The sequence below is a fragment of the Kryptolebias marmoratus genome, linkage group LG23 (genome assembly GCF_001649575.2).
Source record: "Kryptolebias marmoratus isolate JLee-2015 linkage group LG23, ASM164957v2, whole genome shotgun sequence".
Taxonomy (NCBI): Eukaryota; Metazoa; Chordata; class Actinopteri; order Cyprinodontiformes; family Rivulidae; genus Kryptolebias; species Kryptolebias marmoratus.
The window spans coordinates 12,749,727-12,774,886 of NC_051452.1; the positions used below are offsets into that span (position 1 = coordinate 12,749,727).

The following is a 25,160-nucleotide window of genomic DNA, read 5'->3' on the forward strand; positions in this document are numbered from 1 at the left end:
GAGCATTGCACAGCTAAAATACTTGTTTAGATGAATTTCCTTATTGTTGTTTTAAAATTTAATGTATTAAATCAGAAACTGTTCCTCTTTAACTCTTTGTGTCTTTTGCAGCTGATTCTTCAGAGGATGAACTAACCAACCCCTGCTACTCTGGGAACCACGACTGTGACACCACAGCCCAGTGCATCCCCCAGGAGGGCCTGACCTTCCGGTGCCAGTGTGCTACTGGTTATAGAGGAGATGGACAGAACTGTTACGGTAACGTCGCCTGTTTCTCTGTGTTGTTTGTGTTTGTGGACGTACATTTTGCAGCTTACAGAGTGCAAATGTAGTAGAAAGTAAGGTTACCCTCTTTCAGTTTATTGAATCTTCAGATTCTATAAATCCAACAAAAATGCAGGGTATAAAAGCTAAAATGCAGTTGTAGGGTGTAAAAACGTAGTCCAATCTGTCCGATTTTGGTTGCAAGACCATTTCAAGACAATTTAGCGTCCACCATGTTAAGCTGAGGAATATTATTTTCAAGTGGAAGACCGTTGTCAGTCTTCCCAGGACTGGAAATCCTAACATGCTTTACCCCAAGGTTAGCATGTACAACAAATGCGGTTTGTTTGGAAGGGCTGCAGGAGTCGTCTTGCTCTGAAAACAACATGGCAGCACAGCTCATCCTATGTGGCTTCAACTTCGGGGTTCTGCTTTTGTGTTTAGCTATAATATATGCTGATTATCCCAACTAGGAAATAAAATAGATGCTTTTAGTAAAAACCAAACACAGTCACATAACCTGGGCACCCCACGACTATTGATTACCTCTGCCGATGAGGTTATGTTTTTGGTAGCATTTGTTTGTTTGTCTGTGTACAAGATTACTCAAAAGGTTATTGACAGATTTTTGTAAAAATTTCAGGAAACATCAAACATGGTACAAGGAACAAGTAATAAAACTTTGGTGGTGATTCAGTCAAATGTCAAGGTCAAAGGTCAAGGTCTCAGATCAGCAGAGCTCTAAGTCTGCAGCTGTATAACAGGAATGCTGAACTCCACAGCTGGACACCTCGTGGGTCAAGGGTGATCACCATGGATTTCAAGGTGACGGGATCAATGGTCAAGGTCACAGATGACCTTGTGCTCTAATTATGCGCCCAAGTAACAGAGAAAAATTACACTGCACAGTTAGACACCTCTTAGGTCAGGGGTGATCACAGTTGATGTCAGGGTCATGAGGTCAACATTACAGTTGACCTAGTGCTCTAATTCTGCAGCAGTGTAATCTAGGAATGTCAAACTGCCCAGCTGTACACTTCATGGGTCAAAGATGATGCCTGTTGATTTCAGGGTTCATGGGGTCAAAGGTAACTCCTTTGTTAAAAACTTGTCTCTGCTCCAACATGTGACCCTTTTGCTTCCTCTACCAAGGAAGTTCAGTTTTTAGTTGTGTCCGTTGGTTTGTTTGTCTGTCTGTTAGAAAAGATCCGGTAAAAACTAACAAACAGATTTGGGGGAAATGTTCAGGAAATGTTGGGATTGTTATAAAAACAATGGAGTGAATTTTGGTGCTGATCCAGATTATGATCCGTATCAAACTATTTTTTAATCACTCTCTGGCCTTGGTGGAGGTTTGCACTCTGAGTTCTTCTAGTTCAAACCTAAACTCATCTGTAGACCAAAGGTTAAACCATATGTGTAATAGCTGAAACTTGGACCAAACTGGCTCATTAATCAAGACATTGATCCCCAACACAGCTGCAAATTTACAACAGAATGGCTGATGTTACAATAACTATTGTAATGGTCCAGTCGAAGTCCAGACCCTGAATCTGACTGAAGGTTTCCTCTGGGACCTTCAGAGAGCTGAGCAGAAACAAATGCCTGCACACGTAAATGAACGCAAGCAATGACAGAAAAGAAAAGTAGGCCAGAATCCTTCACAACCATGAGAGAGTGATAAAGTCATACAGACGGCAGTGACTTGAGCGTACTTGGTTTGCTTTTGCATTCTGACGTGTCTTTTGTTAGATAAACATGGACCCATGTGTTGTTGTTCCTTCCTTCTTACCACGGCTGTTCGCGTCCACATTTAGGCACGCAGGTTTCCTTAAATTGCGTATTGCTAATGGTGTTTTCTTGCCTTTGCTTACACTAATGATGATCACACACACACACAGACACGAACGCACTGAGGTGAAGCGAGTTCAAGGCAGCACGTCTGTGTTTCATCAGCAGCTGCCCATCTCGTGCTGACGGTTCAGTCTCGGACAGGATTAATGGAACCAGCGGTACTGTCGTCTATCCTCTCCTATCCAAATTATTTCCCAAGCTGAAGGAATTTCAAGAACTTTTAGCTGTTGAGCGTTTTGTCAACAGGCCAGCAGTTGGTCTTTCTCCCCTGCTGTCAGCATTGAGAAGGCCTTCTCCTCAGCTTATTGTGCAACATCTTTTATAACCAACAGACCAGGTGTCGTTGTAGTACGCATTACAGTCACAACCACCTACTTAATTGCAGCTTTTGTTCCCGTTCACACGGTGCACCATGTGATTTCAGACTAAAGGTCTACCTGGTTTGCCGTTAAAAACCGCCTCATTTCCTCTTTCTCTCTTTGATTCAGACATCGACGAGTGCGCTGAGGGGGTGAGCTCATGCGGCGAGAACTCGCAGTGCTCGAACCTTCCCGGTAGCCACCGCTGCCAGTGCCAGAGGGGTTTCGAGTTCGGATACGACAGGCGCACCTGCGTTGGTGAGTCGAAGAGAAAAGACCCACATCTTATGAGTTTGTAGCTCTAATCTACGTAGTTAGGAGATGTTGAAAATATTGATTTGGAGATCCTCATGAACTTTTTTTCTTCAAAGATGGGATGATTACACAACAAGCAACTTTGGTGATTTTAAAAGACAAGAATTGGGTGCACAAGTTAGAAGTTATTGTGCATAAATTACATACATATATCCATTTATAGCCATAAACGAGCTTGGATATTGGACCACTTTTATTGACAGAATGTGTAGAGTTCATTTACACTAGTTGGGTTCCTTGCACTTTTAAATATAGTCCAGACATTTTTAACAGGGTTGAGTTTGGGACTTCAGGAAGACCATTCCAGACGCTTAATGACAGCCTTCTTTATCCAATCAGAAACCAGCTTTGTGTGTTTAGGACCGTTGTGTTGTTGGAACCCAACTGTGTCCAAGTGTCTAGCTGTAGATTTGAGGTGAAGTTGAAGAATTTGGAGGTAGACCTCCATTTTCATTATTTCATTCACTCAGTGCAACAAGTACCTCAGCATGATACCACCGCCACCATGCTTGACAGTTGGTACAGTGTTCTTCGGTCCAAAAGCTCCTTTAGCTTCTCTAAACATAAGCCGTTGTGACCAAATAGGTCAGTCTTTGTCTCATTACCTCTGTCAAGGGGGTATGTTTTCAGTAGTGTTGTTTTTTTGTTTGAACACAAGATTACCTCAAAAGTTATAACTAATTTTCATGAAGTTTTCAGAAAACATGGTACAAGAAACAGATGATAAAAAATTGGTGCTGATACAGTCACAGTTCAAGATCAAAGGTCAAGGTCACAGATGAGCCTGTGCTCTGACTCTGCGGCTGTATAACAGGAATGTTAAGCTCCACAGCTGGACACCTCAATGGTCAAGGGTGATCACAATTGATGCCATGATCATGGGGTCAAAGGTCAACATCCCAGTTGACCTAGTGCAACAGTGTAATGTAAGAATGTCAAACTGGACACCTAATGGGTCAAAGATGATGCCTGATAATTTTAAGGTTCATGGGGTCAAAGGTCACAGGTAACTCCTTTGTTAAAAACTCGTCTCTGCTCCAACATGTGACCCTTTTGCTTCCTCCACTAAGAAGGTTCTGTTTTTGGTTGTTTCCATTGGTTTGTTTGTTTGTCTGTTAGCAAAGATCAGGTAAATCTAATGAACAGATTTGGATGAAATGTTCAAGAAATGTTGAAAAAAAACCAATGTATTAAATTTTGATGGTGATCCAGATTATGGTCACACTATATTTTAATCACACTGTGGCCTTGGTGGAGGTTTGTGTCTCTGAGTGCTTCTAGTTTGACAATAAATCTTTTTTTCCTGAAAGTATTTGGCTTGTCCATGTGGGCAGCTGCAAATTTTAGTCCAGGTTGGTGGTGTTGCTTTTGGAGCAGGAGCTTCTTTCTTGGTTGTCTCGGTCCACGGTGGAATAAACCTGGTTTCATTGTGAACGGCCTTGGGTGTTCCCTGAGTTGTTCCTAAAAAATGCAACCGATTTCCTTGCCTGTCAAACAAATCCTTTTTACACTAATAATGCTGCAATCAGTCATAATCACTATCAGGAAGTTAATAGGCCTTGTCAGGTTAAATAACACTCTAGAACCATCAGTGCCGCTTATTAAAAGGTTTAGGGAGACACCTGTATATATTGGAGCCTGCATGGATAGTTTGGCTCCTAAATTTAAACCTCTACAATCAGTTCTTGTTCTTAAAAAGCAATAAAGTTATATGGTTGTAGAAACATCTTACCCTGGAAGAAGAACAGTTCAAATGAATCATTAAAATTCCCAAATTAATGACATTCACGCCTATGATGGGTGTATGTAAACTGGACTGCAGTTGTATCTACAACAGGTAAGATATTTACTATTACATTTTCCACACAACTCCACTTTAGAACATCTGTGCACACATTAAAAATGTGTACTGTAAGTGTTTTTTTTTAATTGTCTTTATTACAAAACCCCCCAAAACCATCTCCCCACCACGATGCTCTTAACTCATCCTCTTGCTGGTTGTAACTGCTGCTCCGGACCACGTTCCTCACTGAGCAGGATATTTGGAAGAGGCCCGAGTTCAGGCAGGAGACTTCTTTCACAACAGCGGTGCACAGCTGCAAAAGCTTGAAGCCCACAGAGAAGGGGAGGAGAGAGAAGACGAGCGAGAGAACCCGAGAGGCCGAGCTGAGGCAGGATGGGGACCGAAGGGAAAGACGAATGGAGCAAGGGCACAATGTGTTTGCTACTTTGGAATGTGTGGAGGAGTGAGGTGCTGTGTATATGTGCGTGTCCTCTCTTCACCCATCATCGTGAACTTCAGATGAACCTCCACTGAACCCTCCCTACCTCCCTCTTTGACAAATAACGTGTCACTTTAAATCATGCCGGTATCATTTAGATTACATATAAAATCCCTCTGAAGTGAGTTCAGCATCAAGAATATGCTTCCAAACTGCAATTTACCATTTTTATTGCCTGCTGCTGATGTTTACACCCGGGACTGTGTTTGTCTCTTAGCATAATATCTCATAAACCACCAGATGACCCAATTCAAGATGGCTGCCACAGCCAACTGATCTTACAAAACACAAAAATGGCTATATTTCAGTCATTTTTACAGATATTAAGGTAATATTTGGTGTGGTGGTAGCTGAGCATCAACCCCAACACATACCTCAAGCAGTACTCATCGCACAGGATTTTTGCTTAAAAGTATTGCATTTACTCTTGCAGTCAACTCTGTTTGTCTGTTAGCAAAATATATCATGAACCCCTTGACACATTTAAATAAAACTTTCAGAAAGTAATTATTGAATGAACTTTTACAACTAATTACTTTTTGGAGTCAACCCAAATGAAGATGGCTGCCACAGCCAACTGATCTTACAAAACACAAAAATGCCTATAATTCAGTCAGTTCTACAGATACTGAGCTAAAATTTGGCGTGGTAGTAGCTGAGAGTCATTCACAGCATATACTTTAAGTTTGTTCTTAACAATTACAAATATTTATAAGGTTCGTGCAAAAGGGCTAGAATGGTTTTATTTCTCAACATAATAATGATCTTAGTTTGAAACTCTGGTATGAAAGGAATGTGAGGTCTGTAATTTTTAGTGTATTTAGTTAATTTTGTGTATTTCTTTTCAAGACATTGATGAGTGCAGTTCCTCTCCGTGCCACATCAACGCCAGATGTGTGAACGAACTGGGATCCTTCCAGTGCCTGTGCCAGCCTGGGTTTCTTGGTGATGGTTTCTACTGCTCCGAGCAGACAGGTTAGTTAGAGAACTACGGGTGCCTGATGGTCTCATAAGGATTCGGCTCCAATTTTCCTTGACCCACAGGTCGCCCGAAGAGCCAGTGTGAGCAGCACAGAGACAGTCTGCAGAGTGGAGGACCTGACGGACGTCCCAGTGTCGGAGCCTACATTCCTCAGTGCGACTCAGACGGGCTGTACAGACCACAACAGGTGGGCTCTGCCTGACAGCGATACATGGTCGACTAAGGACCAGAGTTTGCTTAAAAAATAAGCTGTAGCAAGCAAATGGGTGTGTTTTGGCAGGTGGATGGGTTTGCTTAGGCAGGTGGATGGCTGTGTTTTGGTAGTTGGACAGATGTGTTTTGGCAGGTGGATGGCTGTGTTTTGGTGGGTGGATAGGTGTATTTGGGCAGGTGGATGGATGCCTAGGCAGGTGTAAGGGTGTGGTTTGGTGGGTGGATGAGTGTGTTTTGACGGGGGAATGGGTGTGTTTTGTAGCATTTTCTTTATTTGTGACAGACCTATTTTGTAGTAATGCAATTGAAGCCAGTGGCACATGTGCTTTGAATTTTTTTAAAATAGAGTACTTGATTTAAGTCCTTTAAACATTTCATACAGTTTTCTTCTTTAATTCACAATATTTTTCATTTAGCCGAAATAACTTTTTAAGAAAAACATACAGACTGTTCAGTCACAATCGCAGACTTTGTACAGCCTGAGCCATCTGTTGCTCATACAAAAGAAAGCTGCATTGGTTTTGTTTTTCAGACTTGGAGGCTATAAGTATTTCCTACACCAAATCTATGTGTCACTGTACTGTCTATATGTTTTTATTTTTGTTATTAAAATAAAAAAATAGTTGAGAAAAGGGTATTATTTTAATATTTCAACAATTTTTAATTTTTTTAGTTTTGATGGTTTTGTTGCAATGACATTGTCTTTTCTTGCTACATTAGTGCCATAGTTCTACTGGACATTGTTGGTGTGTGGACAGTAGGGGACAGGAGAGACCAGGAACAAGGACTTCACCTGGTGCACCACGTGCAGATTGCAGCAGAACAGGTGAGACCCATCAGCATATATTATAACTAGATAAGGACGAGCGCCTCTAGTGGCTGGCTGCAGTAGGGCTTTTAAGCTCATCCATGACATACCTCACTACTTTAGGTCATTTACAAGGTTTGACCAAAGAGGGAACAACTCCACTCTTTTAAGCATAAGATGAGCTTCGTTTAAAACTTTGGCATAAGAGGCGGAAATTAAACACATTCCTTTAAGGAATGCTGGATCTTTATTTTACATTATAACCTCTTTCAATGACCTATGCAAAGAGTCAATAAATACATTGTTGAGTTTACCTCCTAAATGTAGAACTTTATGATTTAGGAGGTTTAGAAAGTCTTTGTGTGAGTGTCCCGACCGACCTGTCTTCTGTTGATAAAATGTGTGACCCCTTCTTACCCAGATGAGCCAGAACGTCCTAAGACTCGGTGTGAGCACCACAGAGACAGCGTCCAGACCACCAGTCCAGATGGACTTCCTCTCCTAGGAGCCTATGTTCCTCAGTGTGATGAACATGGACAGTATCAATCACAGCAGGTTGGCATCTGTTAAAACTTTCCTTTTCATGCTTTTATATTTAATATTGCTCAACACCATTAGTAATAATGACATGGTCATTTTCTTACTATTCTAGTGCCATGGATCTACTGGATATTGTTGGTGTGTGGACAGTAGGGGACAGGAGAGACCAGGAACAAGGACTTCACCTGGTGCACCACGTGCAGACTGCAGCAGAACAGGTGAGACCCATCAGCATATATTATAACTAGATAAAGGACCAGAACACAGAAGTTGAAGCCCAGAATGGTGAGCGCCCCCTAGTGGCTGCCAGTAGTACGGCTACAACTATAAACAAATAAGACTGAAAATAAACAAAAATACACTTCAGGCGTTGAATTTTTATTCTTGTGGCTTTTACCTCGCTGCTGAGTGTCCGACCCTCCTCTTTTCTGTTGTTTCCTGATAAAATGTGTCTCCCTCTCATACCCAGCTGAGCCAGAACGCCAGAAGACTCAGTGTGAGCACCACAGAGACAGCGTTCAGACCACCAGTCCAGATGGGCTTCCTCTCGTTGGAGCCTATGTTCCTCAGTGTGATGGAGAAGGACAGTACACACCGCTGCAGGTCTGCACTTGAGTAAAGAATAATTAACAAACACAAGTGAGGTTATAATAGTAACACATTCAATTTTATCTGGATGCTTTGAAATTTTTATAGTGCCATGGTTCTACTGGATATTGTTGGTGTGTGGACAGTAGGGGACAGGAGAAACCTGGAACCAGGACTCCATCAAGAACACCACCTGTAGACTGTGATAAACCAGGTGTGTAAGACAAATATACAACAGTGCACGGATTTCCACCTTTGCTTCCCACCGGTCGGCATGTTAGCGTCAGCAGGTGGATTATGTCACGTCTCTCTGAAGCTTGCTTGTTAAACATCGACCCCTGAACCCTGTAATACCTCAGCTCACTGACAGCTCAGACAGCATGTTTACGTGAGCGCTGTGAATTGCGTGCTGTTGGGGTCGTTGGGTCAGAGCTTTGGAATGACTGGAGAAACAGGTGGGAATGACTGAGTGCAGTTAGAAGAAAAAACACAGCAGAAAGAAGTCAAAGCTTAGAAAATGTAAAGATTTACAACAAGGGTTAGTGTCTCTATCACCCCTTGTTTGGTTGTTCTTACAGTTGGTTGCAGAAGTATTCACCCCCTTGGTATTCTGGCTACAGTTTCGTTGCCTGGCAACCTGGAAAACTTGTTTTAAAAAATTCAAAATATATATACAACCAAAAATAGGTGTGCATATATATGCTGCCCCTTTGCTTTTAAGACCAAACCATTACCTTCTGAAGCCACATACTGACACAGATAAATGTGTTATTAGCCTTCAGTAATAACAACAACAACAACAAAAAAAACACAACCGATGTGAGTGGCCAGAAAGCTTCAATTTTGTCTCATTAGTCCCAGAAACTTTAGGGCTCGTCATCATGCAATTTGTTGAATTCTAGCTTCGCTTTTTGTATTTTTCTGTCAACAGAGATGTATCTTTGTAAAAAAAACAAAAAATCATTTTTATCACATACTAAAAGCATGTAGATGCACATTAGACAGTTGCTTTTAACCGAACCACTTTTTACAAGAAATGAAGCATTGTTTCAATGAGCTGTAAGGGAACCATAAATAATTTGTCTATAATTAGTCATCTACAGTAAGTGGCAAATTAGCTTAGTATATACACCTTTTCTGATAGCTCCAAGAATCAGCACACATGCAGCACCTCCAAATAGTAAGGGCTACCCTAGAGCAGACGACATCACGAAGACCAAGGAACTGTTTGAAGTTTCTTTCTTAAGCATGTGGACGATGGTGCTGTGGTCAGGGGAGACTAAAGTTGGACTCTCTGGCCATGAAGGACAACGCCATGAGTAGCACAAAAGTATCATCTCACGTCATGCTGAGAACACCATTCCTACAGTGAAGCATGGTGGTGACAGCATCATGCTGTGGGGGTGTTGTCATTGACAGGGACTGGGAAACTGGTAAGAGTTGAAAAAAGATGAATGAAGAAAATATAAAGAAATCGTCAAAGAACACCTGTTTTGAGTCTAGCGGGGATTTGAGACTGGGACCGAGGTTCACCTTTCAGCAAGACGACGACCCCTAAACACACCGCTGAGGCAATTTGAAGGAGCTGGAGCCATTTTGTCAGGAAGAACTGGCAAAGATTCTGGCGGATAGATGCGTCAAGCTTGTGGAGACAAAACCTGAAGAAACTTGCTCTTGAAATGGCTTCAAATGGTGATTCTACAAATGATTGACTTTGGGTTGTGTAATGGATATGCATGCCCATTTTGTGTGTGTCTTATTTATTGTTTTACAATAAAAAAAATGCATCTTCAAAGTAGTAGTTGTGTAAGCTAAAGGACGCAAACCACCCAAAATTTCATTTTAATTCTAGTTCGTGAGGCAACTAAAGAAAGAGGATGCCGAGGGGGTGAATACTTTTGCAACTTACTGATTATGAAGTGAAGGTTTTCACAATTACATAGAAGCTTGGTGGATATTTATGTGTTAATTCCTATAAGTAGTTTGTTTATGATAGTAATAGATGACCCAGGAGTTACACAACACAATAACAAAGACCAAAAAAAGTAGCAGTTTGCTGTGGTTTGCATTATTGTTAACAGTATTTGTCTAGTAATTGGAGGTGAGTGTCTGCTTCAAGTGGAGCAGTTTAGGTATCTCGTTGTTTCCCTCACATGTAATAGGGAATGGAACTGGATCATCAGTTTGTTCGCGTTAATGAAGGCGATGCTCCTGGATGTCATGGTAAAAAAGGAACTGGTTCAGTGGTCCATCTATGCTTCAATCCTCTCCTATTGTTATGAGAGTTGGATCTTGAGTATCCAATCAGGGTGATTCCTGGATGTGTCTGTTTGAAGGTTATTTTGGCACATGCCATTCGGAAGAGACCTCAGGGCTCATCCAGGACTCACTAGAGAAAATATATCTCACATCTGAAAAACTTTCCTTGGAAGGCATCCAGAAAGTGTCCCACCCAGATGCCCAAACCACCTCAATTAGCTTTTTTGGATGCAGAGGAGCAACAACTCTACTCTGGGTTTTCCCCAAATAGCTGCAATCCTCAGCCTATTCTTAAGGGTGAGTTCATCCACAATGCTAAGGAAGCTAATTTCGGCCACTTGTTTTCACAATCTCATTCTTTACCCATAGCTTATGACCATAGGTAAGAGCTGGAATCCAGATTGACTGGTAAATTGAGAGCTTTGTATTTCGGCAAAGATTCGTACAGCAATCCACCTATCAACTCCTGCATCATTTTACTCTCACTAGTAGCCCAAACTGTAACATACTTGAACTCCTCTGCTTGGAGCATTGGCTCATTCTTAGCCTGGAGTTGGCAATCCATGCATTGTCAATAATATCACAAATACGTAACGCTTTGACCATAGGGATAAGATCATTGTTCATTCTGTATGAAATCATGTTTGATTTCTTCTAGCTTTAATGTGTGAAAGATTTTTTTCCATCAAATGAAAAATAAAACTTTTCTGTGGCTACTTTAAATTTTATATATTAAATATGTGTTCTAATGTCTACATTTTATGTCTGGCATTCTTTACACACAACAGATCGTCCTAAGACTCAGTGTGAGCACCACAGAGACAGCGTTCAGATCACCGGTACAGATGGACTTTCTCTCCTAGGAGCCTATGTTCCTCAGTGTGATGAACATGGACAGTATCAACCACAGCAGGTTGGCATCTGTTAAAACATTCCTTTTCATGCTTTTATATCTAATATTGCTCAACACCATTAGTAATAATGACATGGTCCTTTTCTTACTCTACTAGTGCCATAGAGCTACTGGATATTGTTGGTGTGTGGACAGTAGAGGACAGGAGATACCAGGAACCAGGACTCCACCTGGATCAGCTTCTAAAGACTGCAGTACAGAAGGTATAGCATCTCTCCTTAGGGTAATTTTCAATAAAATACCTAAATTTATTGATGTGAATTTAAAACAGTTTTTGTGTTTTCTTTTACTGTGTCTCCTTAGATGAGCCAGAACGTCCTAAGACTCAGTGTGAGCACCACAGAGACAGCGTCCAGACCACAAGTCCAGATGGACTTCCTCTTGTTGGAGCCTATGTTCCTCAGTGTGATGAACATGGACAGTATCAATCACAGCAGGTTGGTATCTGTTAAAACTTTCCTTTTTGTGTTTAAATATTGAATTAGTGTACTACTCAACAGCATCTGTAATAAAGACATTGTCTTTTCCTACAATACTAGTGCCATAGTTCTACTGGACATTGTTGGTGTGTGGACAGTAGGGGACAGGAGAGACCAGGAACCAGGACTTCACCTGGTGCACCACGTGTAGACTGCAGCAGAACAGGTGAGACCCATCAGCTAGTCCCGACTAGATAAAGAACCAGAACACAGAAGTTGAAGCCCCAAAGGACGAGCGCCTCTAGTGGCTGGCTGCAGTAGGGCTTTTAAGCTCCTCCATGACATACCTCGCTACTTTAGGTCATTTACAAGCTTAGACCAAAGTGGCAACAACTCAACTGTTTTCAGCATAAGATGAGCTTCGTTTAAAACTTTAGCATAAGAGGCGGAAATTAAACACATTCCTTTAAGGAATGCTGGATCTTTATTTTACATTATAACCTCTTTCAATGACCTATGCAAAGAATCATTAAATACATTGTTGAGTTTACCTCCTAAATGTAGAACTTTATGATTTAGGAGGTTTAGAAAGTCTTTGTGTGAGTATCCCGACCAAGTGTGGAAATTGGCACCCGCCACTGGCCAAATGTGGGTAAATGTTTGAAGTAGCATTTAAATTTGAACAACACACCAGCCACCATGGCAGGTTTGCAGTTTGAACAGGGAAAGAAAAGAATGCGTTCAATTTGTACTCCTAACTTGTAGGGGGCAGCAATGTGCCTTAGTTGCTGCTAGTTTACTCTAAATGCCATTAGAAGAAGGAGACATTTTGAGCAGTAGCTTTAACAATGTGGCGGTACATTTCAGGAGTTAAGCGGGTGGCAGACAACAAAAACGTTTCTCAAGAGGAGTCAAGGGAAGAACCAAAAGTTAAACGCCGGTTTTTTAATGAAAAATAAAAATAAAATGACAATGGCAAGTTCCATGACTGGCTCGTTTTTAAAGAGAGCAGCCAGTCAGTGTTTCTTTCCAGCTGTCGGCAGCACAATGACCAAAATAGTTGCTGGTAAAATGCTTGAGTGGCTGGGAGCTGGTGGAGAAAATTTTTTATTTCCACCCCTGATCCCGACCCCCCTGTCTTCTGTTGATAAAATGTGTGACCCCTTCTTACCCAGATGAGTCAGAACATCCTAAGACCCTGTGTGAGCACCACAGAGACAGCGTCCAGACCACCAGTCCAGATGGACTTCCTCTCCTAGGAGCCTATGTTCCTCAGTGTGATGAACATGGACAGTATCAGTCACAGCAGGTTGGCACCTATTAGAACTTTCATTTTCATGCTTTTAAATTTAATATTGCTCAACACCATTAGTAGTAATGACATGGTCCTTTTCTTACTATTCTAGTGCCATGGATCTACTGGATATTGTTGGTGTGTGGACAGTAGGGGACAGGAGAGACCAGGAACCAGAACTCCACCTGGATCAGCTTCTAAAGACTGCAGTACAGAAGGTATTGCATCTCTCCTTAGGGTAATTTTCAATAAAATACCTAAATTTATTGATGTGAATCTAAAACAGTTTTTGTGGTTTTTTTTTACTGTGTCTCCTTAGATGAGCCAGAACGTCCTAAGACTCAGTGTGAGCACCACAGAGACAGCGTCCAGACCACCAGTCCAGATGGACTTTCTCTCCTAGGAGCCTATGTTCCTCAGTGTGATGAACATGGACAGTATCAATCACAGCAGGTTGGCATCTGTTAAAACTTTCCTTTTTGTGTTTTAATATTGAATTAGTGTACTAGTCAACAGCATCAGTTATAATGACATTGTCTTTTCCTACAATACTAGTGCCATGGTTCTACTGGACATTGTTGGTGTGTGGACAGTAGAGGACAGGAGAGACCAGGAACCAGAACTTCACCTGGTGCACCACGTGTAGACTGCAGCAGAACAGGTGAGGCTCTAACTCATCAATTCTTAAAATCTAAATGCATTCGAAAACTGTCTCTCACCTGGAAGGAGGGCAGAAGATGGATAATATCAAGTCAGTTGTTGCAGGTTCTGAATGAGCTGCAGGAACCCAGCAATAAGGGTTGGTCAATAGGACTGCAGCTTGAAGAAACAGACTGTAGCCACTAACGCTGAAATGACAAGTGTGTACAGCTGTGGACCAGGTGAAACTTGAGTACCTAAACAAACGTTTGTACTCATCCCCAGTGAGTGCTGCCAGTCAGGCAGAAGACAGAGTTTCCTAAACTGCTTTAAAACCTTGAAATGTGGAATGCTCTTAAAACCTGTTAGAGGACATGAAAAGACAAACTAGTTACGTTCTGACCAAACACTTCTAAGGTTCTTTAAGGGTTATGGGGAGTGTGAGGTGCTCTGTAAAGCCCTATTCGCATGGGATAAGCATTATCTGGGGACCCCATGTAATAAATAAATTACTCACTAACGTCTGCTTTTTTTGTGGCGCATTCACACGGGACAACCAAAGTCTGAGATTTTGCTGAAATTTACGGACATCTTCCGGATATGATGTTTACGGACTGCGTATTGCGTAACATCCGCTTACATTGTGTATAGCGCTAGCCAGCTGTATAGTAGGCTACAAACAGAAGAAAATTATTCTTACTGCATAGAGCAATGCATGATGTGAGCCACCCTTTGCATGTGATTTTGCGCCTTCTCTTCAGCCTTTTCGTTTTTATGGCAACCGTTACGGGTCGATAGTGTCTTGCTGGCCCGGGACACAAAAGGTTATCTATGCACTCCAGTGCAGTCTCCATTGCCAAAAACAAATAAAAATGTGCCCAAAAAACAAGAACCGCCTAATTATGTATGAGATCCCGCCCATTTCTGTCCAAATCACAGAGATGCCTATTCGCATTGAATTAGTATTATCACAGGACTTCGGAGTTCACCAAAATATTGTAGGTAATTTGTGGGGGAATTTTTGCTTTATAAATTACTGACAAGGCCGATGGGCGGGATTCAATATGTAATTAGGCGTGTTTTGTCTCCTGGGTGCATTTTTGTTTGTTTTTGGCAATGGAGGCTGCACTGGAATGCATAGATAACCTTTTGTGTCCCGGGGCCAGCAAAACCCTATCAACCCAAACGGTCACCATAAAAACAAAAAGGTTAAAGAGAAAGAGTAAAATCACATGCAAATGGTGGCTCACATCATGCATTGCTCTGTGTGATAAGAATAGTTTGTTTGTAAACCGTTTGTTGCCTACTATACAGCTGCCTGGAGCTACACACAATCTAAGTGGATGTTACACAATACACAGCCCGTTAACATCATATCTGGAAGATGTCGGTAAATTTCAGCAGAATCTGAGGCTTCAGTTATCCCGTGCAAATGCACTACACAAAAAGCAGACGTTGGGGAGTAATTTATTTATTACATGAGATCCCCAGATAATGCTTACCCCGGGCAAATAGGGCTTTACTTACTGAATACGTTGAAGAAAAACAGCTGATCAGTCGCCGGATGTGGCCTGTTGATAAGATCAGTTGAGAAGTTGTAAGCTGAGCAGGACAACTAATAAATTGTGTGTCTCATTTTCACCCAGATGAGCCAGAACGTCCTAAGACCCGGTGTGAGCACCACAGAGACAGCGTTCAGACCACCAGTCCAGATGGACTTCCTCTCCTAGGAGCCTATGTTCCTCAGTGTGATGAACATGGACAGTATCAGTCACAGCAGGTTGGTATCTATTAAAACTTTCCTTTTCATGCTTTTAGATTAAATTAGTTTACTTCTCAACAGCAACAGTAATGGTAACACGGTCCTTTTCTTACTCTACTAGTGCCATGGGTCTACTGGATATTGTTGGTGTGTGGACAGTAGGGGACAGGAGAGACCAGGAACCAGGACTTCACCTGGATCAGCTTCTAAAGACTGTAGTACAGAAGGTATAACATCTGTTCTTAGAGTAATTTTCAATAAAAAAACTAAATTTATTGATGTGAATTTAAAACAGTTTTTATGTTTTCTTTTACTGTGTCTCCTTAGATGAGCCAGAACGTCCTAAGACTCAGTGTGAGCACCACAGAGACAGCGTCCAGACCACCAGTCCAGATGGACTTCCTCTTGTTGGAGCCTATGTTCCTCAGTGTGATGAACATGGACAGTATCAGTCACAGCAGGTTGACATCTGTTAAAACTTTTATTTTCATGTTTTAATATTGAAATAATTTACTAATCAACAGCATCAGTAATAATGCTGATTCTGTTGATGTACCAATTTAATAAATGTATTTTCCTACAATAATAGTGCCATAGTTCTACTGGACATTGTTGGTGTGTGGACAGTAGGGGACAGGAGAGACCAGGAACCAGGACTTCACCTGGTGCACCACGTGCAGACTGCAGCAGAACAGGTGAGGCTCCAGCATTGCTGTACTCAGATGACTTCAGCACTTTTTGAGATTTGATGCCATTGTTCTGCAACATTTTGGATGATTCCATTGGTAACAAAAACTCAGCAAGGGTCTTTATTCTTGTTTTTACCTTTTATGAGAATTTGTCAGAGAAAATACAGCACAGACTCAGACAATAAGTAATGTCAGTAACAGATGTCATTTGGGTCATGAGTTATATCAATAGTGGCGACTTAATTACTGCCCTTGCCGTTATAGTTGAATATCGTCAGCATATTGAAACATCTCTTGGGGCGGGTTTCTTCACACAGTGACTCCTGGGAATTGTTTGTGTGATACCCCTTGTTTTTTAGATCAACCAGAGCGCCCAAAAACTTCCTGTGAACGCCACAAGGAAAGAGCAGAGGCGACCATTTCAGGGGGGTATCCTATAGCTGGAGCTTATGTGCCCCAGTGTGATGCTGATGGACACTACATACCATTACAGGTTCGTATTAGGCGTCAGAGCTGTTTTTTTTTTTTAACCTGACTCTTTGTGTGACTTATCAAGAGTTACAAATGCTACAGGTAAACAGTTGTTATTTATGTTTTAGTGCTACGACTCCACTGGACACTGTTGGTGTGTTGACCGGAATGGGCAGGAGAGATCAGGAACCAGGACTCCACCGGGTACACCACCAAAAGACTGCGATAAATCAGGTATCACTTCATACCAATTGTGAGCAATTATTAGCAATTTAATGTAGTGAGAAGTCAACATGTGATACAGACTCTTATTTACAGTCTGTTCCAGAGGAAGGGAAAGTTGGCATCTTTAACTTGTTAGATTCAAGTTTTCACAGTTGAAAGTTCACGACTAATAAGCTAAACGTCTTGTTTTTTTCCTTTTTTGTGTTGTTGCGAGACAGATCGTCCCAAAACTCAGTGTGAGCACCACAGAGACAGCGTCCAGACCACCAGTCCAGATGGACAGCCTCTTGTTGGAGCCTATATTCCTCAGTGTGATGAACATGGACACTATCAGTCACAGCAGGTTGGCATCTGTTAAAACCTTTTTTTTGCTGTGCTTTAATATTGAGCTGTCTCACTGTCTGATAGCATCAGTAATATTCACACATCTTTTAACATTGTTCTAGTGCCATGGCTCTACTGGACACTGTTGGTGTGTGGACAGCATTGGTCAGGAAAGAGCAGGAACCAGGACTCCACCTGGTGGACTACGTGTAGACTGTAATAATCCAGGTCAGAGTTTTGCTTTGCTTTGTCTCAAACAAATGCAGCAAATTTACTTATTCGCTCACCTAATAGCAAACGTGTGCAACTAATTCCAAATTATGTAGAACTGCATTTTGAACTGAAAGGAACATCTTTAGTTGTTTTGCATCTCTCTGTCGTGCACATGTTTAAACCTACACAGAAGCTGCTTTATGAATCCAGTTGGTGCTATAAATTGCATTTATGACCAATGGAGCGTCTGACGTGGGTAGGACGAGCCACAGGCTGTTGCCGAGCAGCCAAACCAAAACAAGTCTGACCCGCCGAGTGACAAACACAGAGTTTGACTAACCCACGCAACACAGAAACACACATTTTTAGTCATAAAATATATTTACTGTGTAACAGTTCAACTCGTTCCATTTGTTTTGATCACTACATATTTTATCATATGTGTGCTGCAATTTTTAGTTGTAAAAGTTCATTATGACCTGTTGGGTTTGGATTTATACCTCTATAATATTACAGATAGTTTGAGTGGATTTATCCCCAAATATTGCCAGTTTCAGCTGTATTCACAAATTGCCTCAGTCCTGTTGTTTACACCGCGCCCACATTAAGCTCGACTTGAAGTCTGTATTTATGTGTTCCCTTCTGAGTGATACAGCTTCGTGCCAACGGAGCAAATGAGTCTGAGGGTTGGAGACTTGTCAGAGTGCTGTGTTTTCTAAACCACTGAATTCAGTAGGCTGTGTGATGGAAGAATAAATAGAAGGAAAACCAAACAAATCTGACAATATTCCAATACTTCTATGGTAAGAATTACTGAAGTAGAAGATTTCTGAAGATAGTCTGAGGGGTGCCAACGCAGCTACTGCCTGAAATTCTAACATAGATCAAGTTTTTTAAACGCCTGTCCGAAGATGGGAAGTATTATGGTATGGCGCTGTCCATCTGTCTGTGAACAATTTCTAGTTTAAGCTCTAAATTGATAACCCTTCAAACATGTAATGCAGTAGTGTCAAACAACACAGCTGGGAGACAGGGACGATCCCTGTTGATTTCAAGGTCACAAAGGTCAAGGTCCCAGCTATGGGTTTTGATTACTCTGACAGTTTTCTGACAGGAGTATTATGTACCATTAACAGTACTCTTGTTTTGTTTTTGTTTTTTTAAAGCCTAATAGTAATTTGGGCCCCACTTTTGAAATAATCTAAGCTGACAATTCTTGGCAATTCCTTTTCTCTTGTCTAGTTGTAGCACAATATTGTATCCAAAATATATACATAAATAAAGAATGATTAGTTGTCGTGGTTGAGAAATATCCAGAGATAGATGACCCAAAATAGCATCAGTTTAAAGACATTAGCAAAAAAAAAAAGGTAAATGGCTTTTGCTCAAATGCCGATTGCTCAAGTTCTGTTTAAGTAGGGCTAAAGTCCACACAAGCAGTTATTTGTGTTGTTACAGCGCATTTCCTTTATGTTTTAGCGGCATCTGTTGAAGCGATAAAAATGACGTTGCGTACTGTGGTGTTCCCGGTGGGTTTGAGTCGTGTTGAAAAAGATTCCTTGAGCAGAAGCGACAGAAGCGTCTGATCATCACACGCCAATTTTTATGTCTTGGATGTTTTATTTCGGAGATGTGACAAGTTAAAAAGGACCCCTTGCTTCCAGTTTGGAAGTGAAAATTCTGAGCTCAGATACAATGGAAATCGGTGGACGTTTGGATGGGCGCCATCTGCACTTCGGGGGAATTTGAGAGAAAACCATCGGTCCTATAGTTGTGAGAGACACGTTCTGAAGAAAGACAAAAATAGCTACGTTTTGATGTCAAAACTATAAGAAGTGTAAAGTTTCATGGCAAAAACTCCTCTTTGGACGTATTTTTCCAAACCTGTGTGTCTCTGGTGGAGTCTGACTCCAGACATTTACAGACAGGAGAGGAAGAGCAGGATAAACACGAGCAGAAACCTAAAGTGGTTTCAGTTTTAGTTACGGAGCTCCTTTTAAAGTGAGTTATTAAAAGGACTTTATTCTGGTAAACTGTTTTGACTGAGGGAAGATGTGTGCATGTGCCCCTTTTAACACACACCATTAATAAGGCCGCCCTGCTCTCAATGCTGTATAAACTCGGCGAGCTGGAAAGCTGACTGAGCTTGAATAAACATTGAAAAATGTCAACACAAGAAGATCTGAATGAAAGTTTTACAGGCTTATGCTTATAACTGGGTTTCCTACAGACTCTGGAGCTTCTAGCAGCCGCCCTGAGAGTGTGTGTGAGCGGTGGAGGGCCAGTTTGGTTGAACATTACGGTGGGAAACCAGATCCACAGCAGTACTTGCCTCAGTGCGAGCCTGACGGGGAGTTTAGGTTTGTCTCATACCTGCATGCTACAACAACTGAAATTATTTTTAATGTCAAAATAAGGCTTCTGACTGAATGCTGCGTTCTCTCAGTCCGGTCCAGTGTTACGGGGAGACCACTTATTGTTGGTGTGTAGACCAGGACGGACGGGAAGTCCCTGGAACTCGATCACACGATGTTGTCAAACCTGCATGTAAGTGCAAAGTCATTTATATCTCCAGTCTTATCATGTTACACGTGGCTTCTACTTCTTCTTCACTGATTGTTTTATGCATCCAATCTCCACCCAGGCCTCCCAACAGTGACCCCGCCCACTGCTCGTCCGCTGCCCCGCCCAGACGTGACACCTCTGACTAACACTGGCGTGACCCTGCTGTACGCTCAGGGGCAGAAAATAGGAGCGCTGCCTCTCAACGGGACCAGGCTGGATGCTTCCCGCTCCAAAACGCTGTTGACTCTACATGTAAGATGGAGACTCACGAGTTTCCGTGTTTTATTATCATTCTTGTTTTTTTTTTCCCATCTTAATCATAGAGTTGGATCCAGTAAAATGTTCAAAAGTAAAAGAAGAAGGAAAGTTTGGAGTTCATACCTACTTTGAACGTTTTGTGATGTTCTTACACCAGCATTTCGGCAAATGTGGATGAAAAGTTTTAATTTGTGCTAATGAATCCCAGAGATAATAAACTGTGTAACTACAGTCTGTTTTAGTTTTACAGTTTTTGGCAGCAGGGCATAGCAAAACAAATTGTCATTGAACAGAATCAACATCTTGAAGCAGTCTGAAGCACTGAATCCACCTTTACCTAATTATTTGGAGTCTGTCGTTCGACAATGGAAATGGTTATTCGCAGGAAGGGATAAAATCCGTGTATGGTTCGTTCTTTGGTTTTTTCGTTTCAAAATAAAATTGCAAAAACAAAACAAGCATGTGTTCTTTTGTTTTTTCGTTTTTAAAACTAAATTAAAAAAACGGCAATTGCAAAAATAAAAAAGGGGTACGTTTTTTTTTTTTTAACTGCAATGGTTAAACCAAAGACAAGCTTTTATTTTGTTGTTAATTCAACAGGACCTTATGGTGGAACCGGAAATGAAGACCTGAATTCCCGGCACATAACTTTTTTAGTTACCAGTAGGTGGCGGTAATGTACTGATTTAATGACTTCCTTGGAATATTAAAGAAATCTTGTTGACGGTAAGATCATCAGCTCTCAATGAAATGCGTCGATTCCCTCTAAATAAGACAAACGGATCCATTTTTAAACTGGTAGATTCTGAAGTGCTAACTGAAAAAGTTCTTCTTCTCGTGGATTTTAATGGTGGTTGGCAAGAAACTGAAGGTGTAGATTACCGCCACCTACTGGTAACTGAAAAAGTTATGTGCCGGGAGTTCAGGTCTTCATTTCCGGCTCTGCCATAAGGTCCTGTTGAATTAACAACAAAATAAAAGCTTGTCTATCGTTTAACCATTGCAGTTAAGAAAAACCCAAAATGTACTCCTTTTTTATTTTTGCAATTGCTGTTTTTCTAATTTCGTTTTAAAAACAAAAAAACACATGCTTGTTTTTTGTGTTTGCAATTTTATTTTGAAACGAAAAAAACAAAGAACAAACCATACACGGATTGGATAACAATTTAGGCTTGTTTACCAACCACATGACACGGGCACCCTGCAGTCTTTGAGTGGATCATAAACTCCTCTGAAGCTGAGGCCAGTATCTCACTGGGCTGTGACCGTTGGAGACCAATTGGCGACTCAAAACTGTAAGAAAATTGCAATCAAACAGGTGATTTTTTTTTAGTTGCGGTCTCACCGAATTCTGCGTTTGGACCCGTTTTTTGCGAGCAGTTTATGAAAATCGCAGCCTATTTTGATATACACGGCTTGCAAAACTGTATTCCGGGCCATACACGCACTCGCTAAAGAATCACATTGGTGCAATGGCTCAGACAAAGTTTAGTCTTTCATCAGATTGAAATATCTCACCATACCTCACTTCAGTTTATCGCTGCTGAAAGAGGTTCCAAAAGCTGTTGAATCATCATCGTAGGTTTGTTTATATGTTTTTGGTCGTATTTATGACTACAAACATTAACTTGCGTTCACACCTTTGAGCGATTTAGTGGAAACCTATTAGCTCCTTATTAAAACCAGGCGTATGTGAAGATTGATGTGGTTGTAATTCTTTGTGTACATCCAGGGTTCCATAGTTGTTGGAATTGCCCATGACTGCAAAGAAAATCAAGTCTATTGGACGGATTTGTCTGCAAGAACAATTAACCGAGCTTCGATGGTGTCTGGAGCTGAGCCTGAGATAGTCATCAACTCAAGTAAGACGGTACCCTTCCCCTTCTTTGTTTGTCTAATGAATTTTCCACATTGACTTCACTGCTTTCCTTGTAGATCTCGTCAGTCCAGAAGGTCTGGCGGTAGATGTCAAACGTAGGTTGATGTTCTGGGTCGACTCCTCGCCCGACGTGATTGAAAGTGCCAACTTGGACGGCAGCGAGAGGCGCGTTCTGTTCAACACCGACTTGGTCAATCCCCGAGCCATCATAGTGGTTTCATCCACCGGGTAAAACAGTTTAAAATGCCATTTTTAAAACACGCAGACCTCCATTCTGCCATGTATAAATCTCGGAACAAACATGCACGCACACGCACACGTCCTGGTGGTGAAGTGGAACATCCTAGAAGTGCTAGACTAGGACACTATAACTCATCCTGAGGGATTTTGGATGTTACACATGGTTTTCAGCTCAGTATTAAAACCATAAAAAAAATAAATGCTTGTTTCTAGTCAACAAAGTCTGCAGCTCACACAAGACTTGTTGAGTCTAGTGTCTAGGCATCAGACTCAACATGAGTTTATAAGTAAGACGGGAGAAAATTGATGGGTTATTTGCGGTTTTTGGGTGGAGTGTTCCATTAGCAATGTGTGTTTGATATTTCTTTCATACAAGCTGTTTTTAGTGCTCTCTCTGTGGATGGTGCAACCAGCTGAGTCTGTCTTGGGTTTAATGATGGCATTAATCCTGAACACTGTGGTGAAAGCAGGAGGCCATCGTTGGTCAGCACCACAAAAATAACATCTGCTTTTCATTTGCCAAATTCATCACCCAATCAACTGTTATCCAAGAGATTGTGTGCGTATCGATACGGATGATTTAAATACAGATCGTAAAACCGTGAGTGTATGTTTCATGTCATTGATTTGACAGTTCGGGGATGGGGGGGTTATTTTCTGACTTGAGGCCAAATATGCGTGTGTTCCGCTAGAAAGCCAATTTTCTCCTTACACAGGGACGGAAAACCCCACACAGTGAGGCACCGAAACCATGTGTACACTCGTATTGCGAACATCTGCTGCCTCGCATGCCGTCAGGTCCATGTGGTGTGCGTTACCTGCAGTTCCCAGTGGGCTGCCAACGTGTTTGCGGTGAAACGTTTTGTATTTTGAAATGCTCCAAACAGTCAATCACGGCTGGATTTCTTACAAAACGACACATCTGTGAGGTTGTTTGGGATTGGAAAGCCTGAGCCCATATTTATTTTTATTTTTTTTGCCAACAGATGACTTGAAAAATGCAGTGAGAATGCTTAAGTTAAAGGTTGCCCATGGTAACCTGACTATGAACTCCCCTCTTGTCCTTTGAGCTCCATGTTCCTGAAGCCACTTTGCTTCCCCTCTTGTCTATTGGTGCAAACACTTGCAAAAACCAGCTCCTGTATTACCTGTAAGTGTAAGAAGATCCGTAATTCCTCCTCCTGTGTCTCCCTGCAGTACTCTGTATTGGACTGACTGGAACCGAGAGGCTCCTAAGATTGAGAGTTCGTCTGTGGATGGTCAGAACCGCAGGGTGGTGGTGTCTGACGGCATCGGTTTGCCAAACGCTCTGACGTACGACTTTTCCTCTGGACAAATCTGCTGGGCCGATGCAGGTAAACATGACTTCTGTTATAATAACCAGACAGTCGTGGGGAAAAAGACAGACCACCCTCCTTCAATTCTGGGGTTTTACATATCAGGATGTAATACAAACCAGGTTCTAAAATTATTCAAATATAGCCTCATGTGTTCAAAAACTCACAACAGATTCCATATTGTTATAGAAAGGACACCAAAATGGAAAAGCTCTGAGTGAAAAATTAAGTCCAGCCCATGATTCAGTAGCTTGCGAAACCTACTTTAGCAATAAGAACTTGAAGTTTTTTGCTTGACTTTCTCAGTCTCTCACATGGTTGTGGAGGGATTTTGGCCCGCTCTTCTTTTCAAACGTTGTTTCAGTTCGTTGAGGTTTGCAGACATTTGATTCTGGACTTTGAACCATTGCATCGCCTTCATTCTTTTTATTTTCAGCCGTTCTGTTGTAGATTTGTCCTGTTTCATGACCCAGTTTGGTCTAAGCTTCAGCTGTTGGACAGATGGCCTCATCTGACTCTAGAATCCTTTGAATCAATGACTGATGTGTGGATTTTCTCCGGATACTTCGGTTTCCTACCACAGACCAAAAACATGCACGTTAGGTTCATTGGTAACTCTAAATTGTCCCAAGGTTTCAGTGAGAGTGTGAATGGTTGTCTTGTTTGTCTATATGAGTCCTTGCGATTGGAACCAGCTCCCCACTGGAAAACTTGGTAAAGAAAATTGATGTATGGAATCTGTTGTTTGTTTTTGCACAGAATCTGATAAAGACCAAATCAAAACTGTCAGGTTAGGTGGAGACTGCAGCGAACCCTATGTGCAGACTCATCTTGGATCCCAGGAATAAAATAATTTATTTTAAAATAGAAAGAAACAAAAACAAAAGCTGACGAAGCAGCAAATCTGAACTGAACACCAAACATAAATTAAATCCAAACATGAGGCAAAACTCGAGAGACGAAACATGAAGGGCACCAATCAGTGCATGAAGCAGCAACGGAATAGTGAGGAAATGGAGGAGATGACCGGGTTTTAAAGACAGAAGGTAATTAGGGGAAGTGGGCACAGGTGAGTGATAACTAACTAGGAGCAGGTGGAGAGGGGCGTGGCAGGTAAATGAGTGATAACAGAGGACAGGTGAATAATGACAGGAAACAAAACACAAGGAGCAAAAACAGAACAAGAAGACAATCAGCTGACAAAATAAAAGAAACAATAAACCCAAACTGAAACATGAACCTAAAACATGAAAACATAACCCCTAATCCTGGCAAAAACCTCAAAATTGATGGACGGTGGACTTTTTTTCCCCATAAACTTTAAACAATGTGATTGGTTTTGTTCAGCTGCCAAAGTCTAACCTTTGGAGTGTTTGTCTTCCATGTGCCATGATAACATCTTGACACTTCTGCTTTAAATGTAAAGTAGAGGCCTAAAAGTTCACTTTGTATTTAAAGACAACGTTGA

The 25,160-nt window shown here is 41.5% G+C and overlaps 2 protein-coding genes across 19 annotated transcripts in view; one reads left to right on the forward strand and one right to left on the reverse strand.

Annotated features, from left to right (window-relative positions):
* The window catches only part of LOC108244131 (NLR family CARD domain-containing protein 3), a 1,204,881-nt gene that overhangs the window by 1,124,160 nt on the left and 55,561 nt on the right, over positions 1 to 25,160 (reverse strand). The window lies entirely within an intron of this gene.
* The window catches only part of nid2a (nidogen 2a (osteonidogen)), a 55,887-nt gene that overhangs the window by 27,881 nt on the left and 2,846 nt on the right, over positions 1 to 25,160 (forward strand). For 2 of the 18 annotated variants that reach the window (XM_017437302.3, XM_017437303.3), the window contains exons 16-46: positions 112 to 258; positions 2,607 to 2,735; positions 5,924 to 6,049; positions 6,119 to 6,243; positions 6,990 to 7,095; positions 7,499 to 7,632; positions 7,730 to 7,835; positions 8,087 to 8,220; positions 8,314 to 8,419; positions 11,253 to 11,377; positions 11,475 to 11,580; positions 11,681 to 11,814; positions 11,917 to 12,022; positions 12,972 to 13,105; positions 13,203 to 13,308; positions 13,410 to 13,543; positions 13,646 to 13,751; positions 15,376 to 15,509; positions 15,613 to 15,718; positions 15,819 to 15,952; positions 16,081 to 16,186; positions 16,540 to 16,673; positions 16,780 to 16,885; positions 17,095 to 17,219; positions 17,323 to 17,428; positions 19,644 to 19,773; positions 19,860 to 19,960; positions 20,058 to 20,230; positions 21,969 to 22,098; positions 22,172 to 22,343; positions 23,553 to 23,710. In XM_017437302.3, the coding sequence (XP_017292791.1) occupies positions 112 to 258; positions 2,607 to 2,735; positions 5,924 to 6,049; positions 6,119 to 6,243; positions 6,990 to 7,095; positions 7,499 to 7,632; positions 7,730 to 7,835; positions 8,087 to 8,220; positions 8,314 to 8,419; positions 11,253 to 11,377; positions 11,475 to 11,580; positions 11,681 to 11,814; positions 11,917 to 12,022; positions 12,972 to 13,105; positions 13,203 to 13,308; positions 13,410 to 13,543; positions 13,646 to 13,751; positions 15,376 to 15,509; positions 15,613 to 15,718; positions 15,819 to 15,952; positions 16,081 to 16,186; positions 16,540 to 16,673; positions 16,780 to 16,885; positions 17,095 to 17,219; positions 17,323 to 17,428; positions 19,644 to 19,773; positions 19,860 to 19,960; positions 20,058 to 20,230; positions 21,969 to 22,098; positions 22,172 to 22,343; positions 23,553 to 23,710 (3,879 nt within the window). The remainder of the gene's footprint in view (positions 1 to 111; positions 259 to 2,606; positions 2,736 to 5,923; positions 6,050 to 6,118; positions 6,244 to 6,989; positions 7,096 to 7,498; positions 7,633 to 7,729; positions 7,836 to 8,086; positions 8,221 to 8,313; positions 8,420 to 11,252; positions 11,378 to 11,474; positions 11,581 to 11,680; positions 11,815 to 11,916; positions 12,023 to 12,971; positions 13,106 to 13,202; positions 13,309 to 13,409; positions 13,544 to 13,645; positions 13,752 to 15,375; positions 15,510 to 15,612; positions 15,719 to 15,818; positions 15,953 to 16,080; positions 16,187 to 16,539; positions 16,674 to 16,779; positions 16,886 to 17,094; positions 17,220 to 17,322; positions 17,429 to 19,643; positions 19,774 to 19,859; positions 19,961 to 20,057; positions 20,231 to 21,968; positions 22,099 to 22,171; positions 22,344 to 23,552; positions 23,711 to 25,160) is intronic. The other 16 variants (XM_017437309.3, XM_017437304.3, XM_017437305.3 and 13 more) reach the window with 16 other exon arrangements.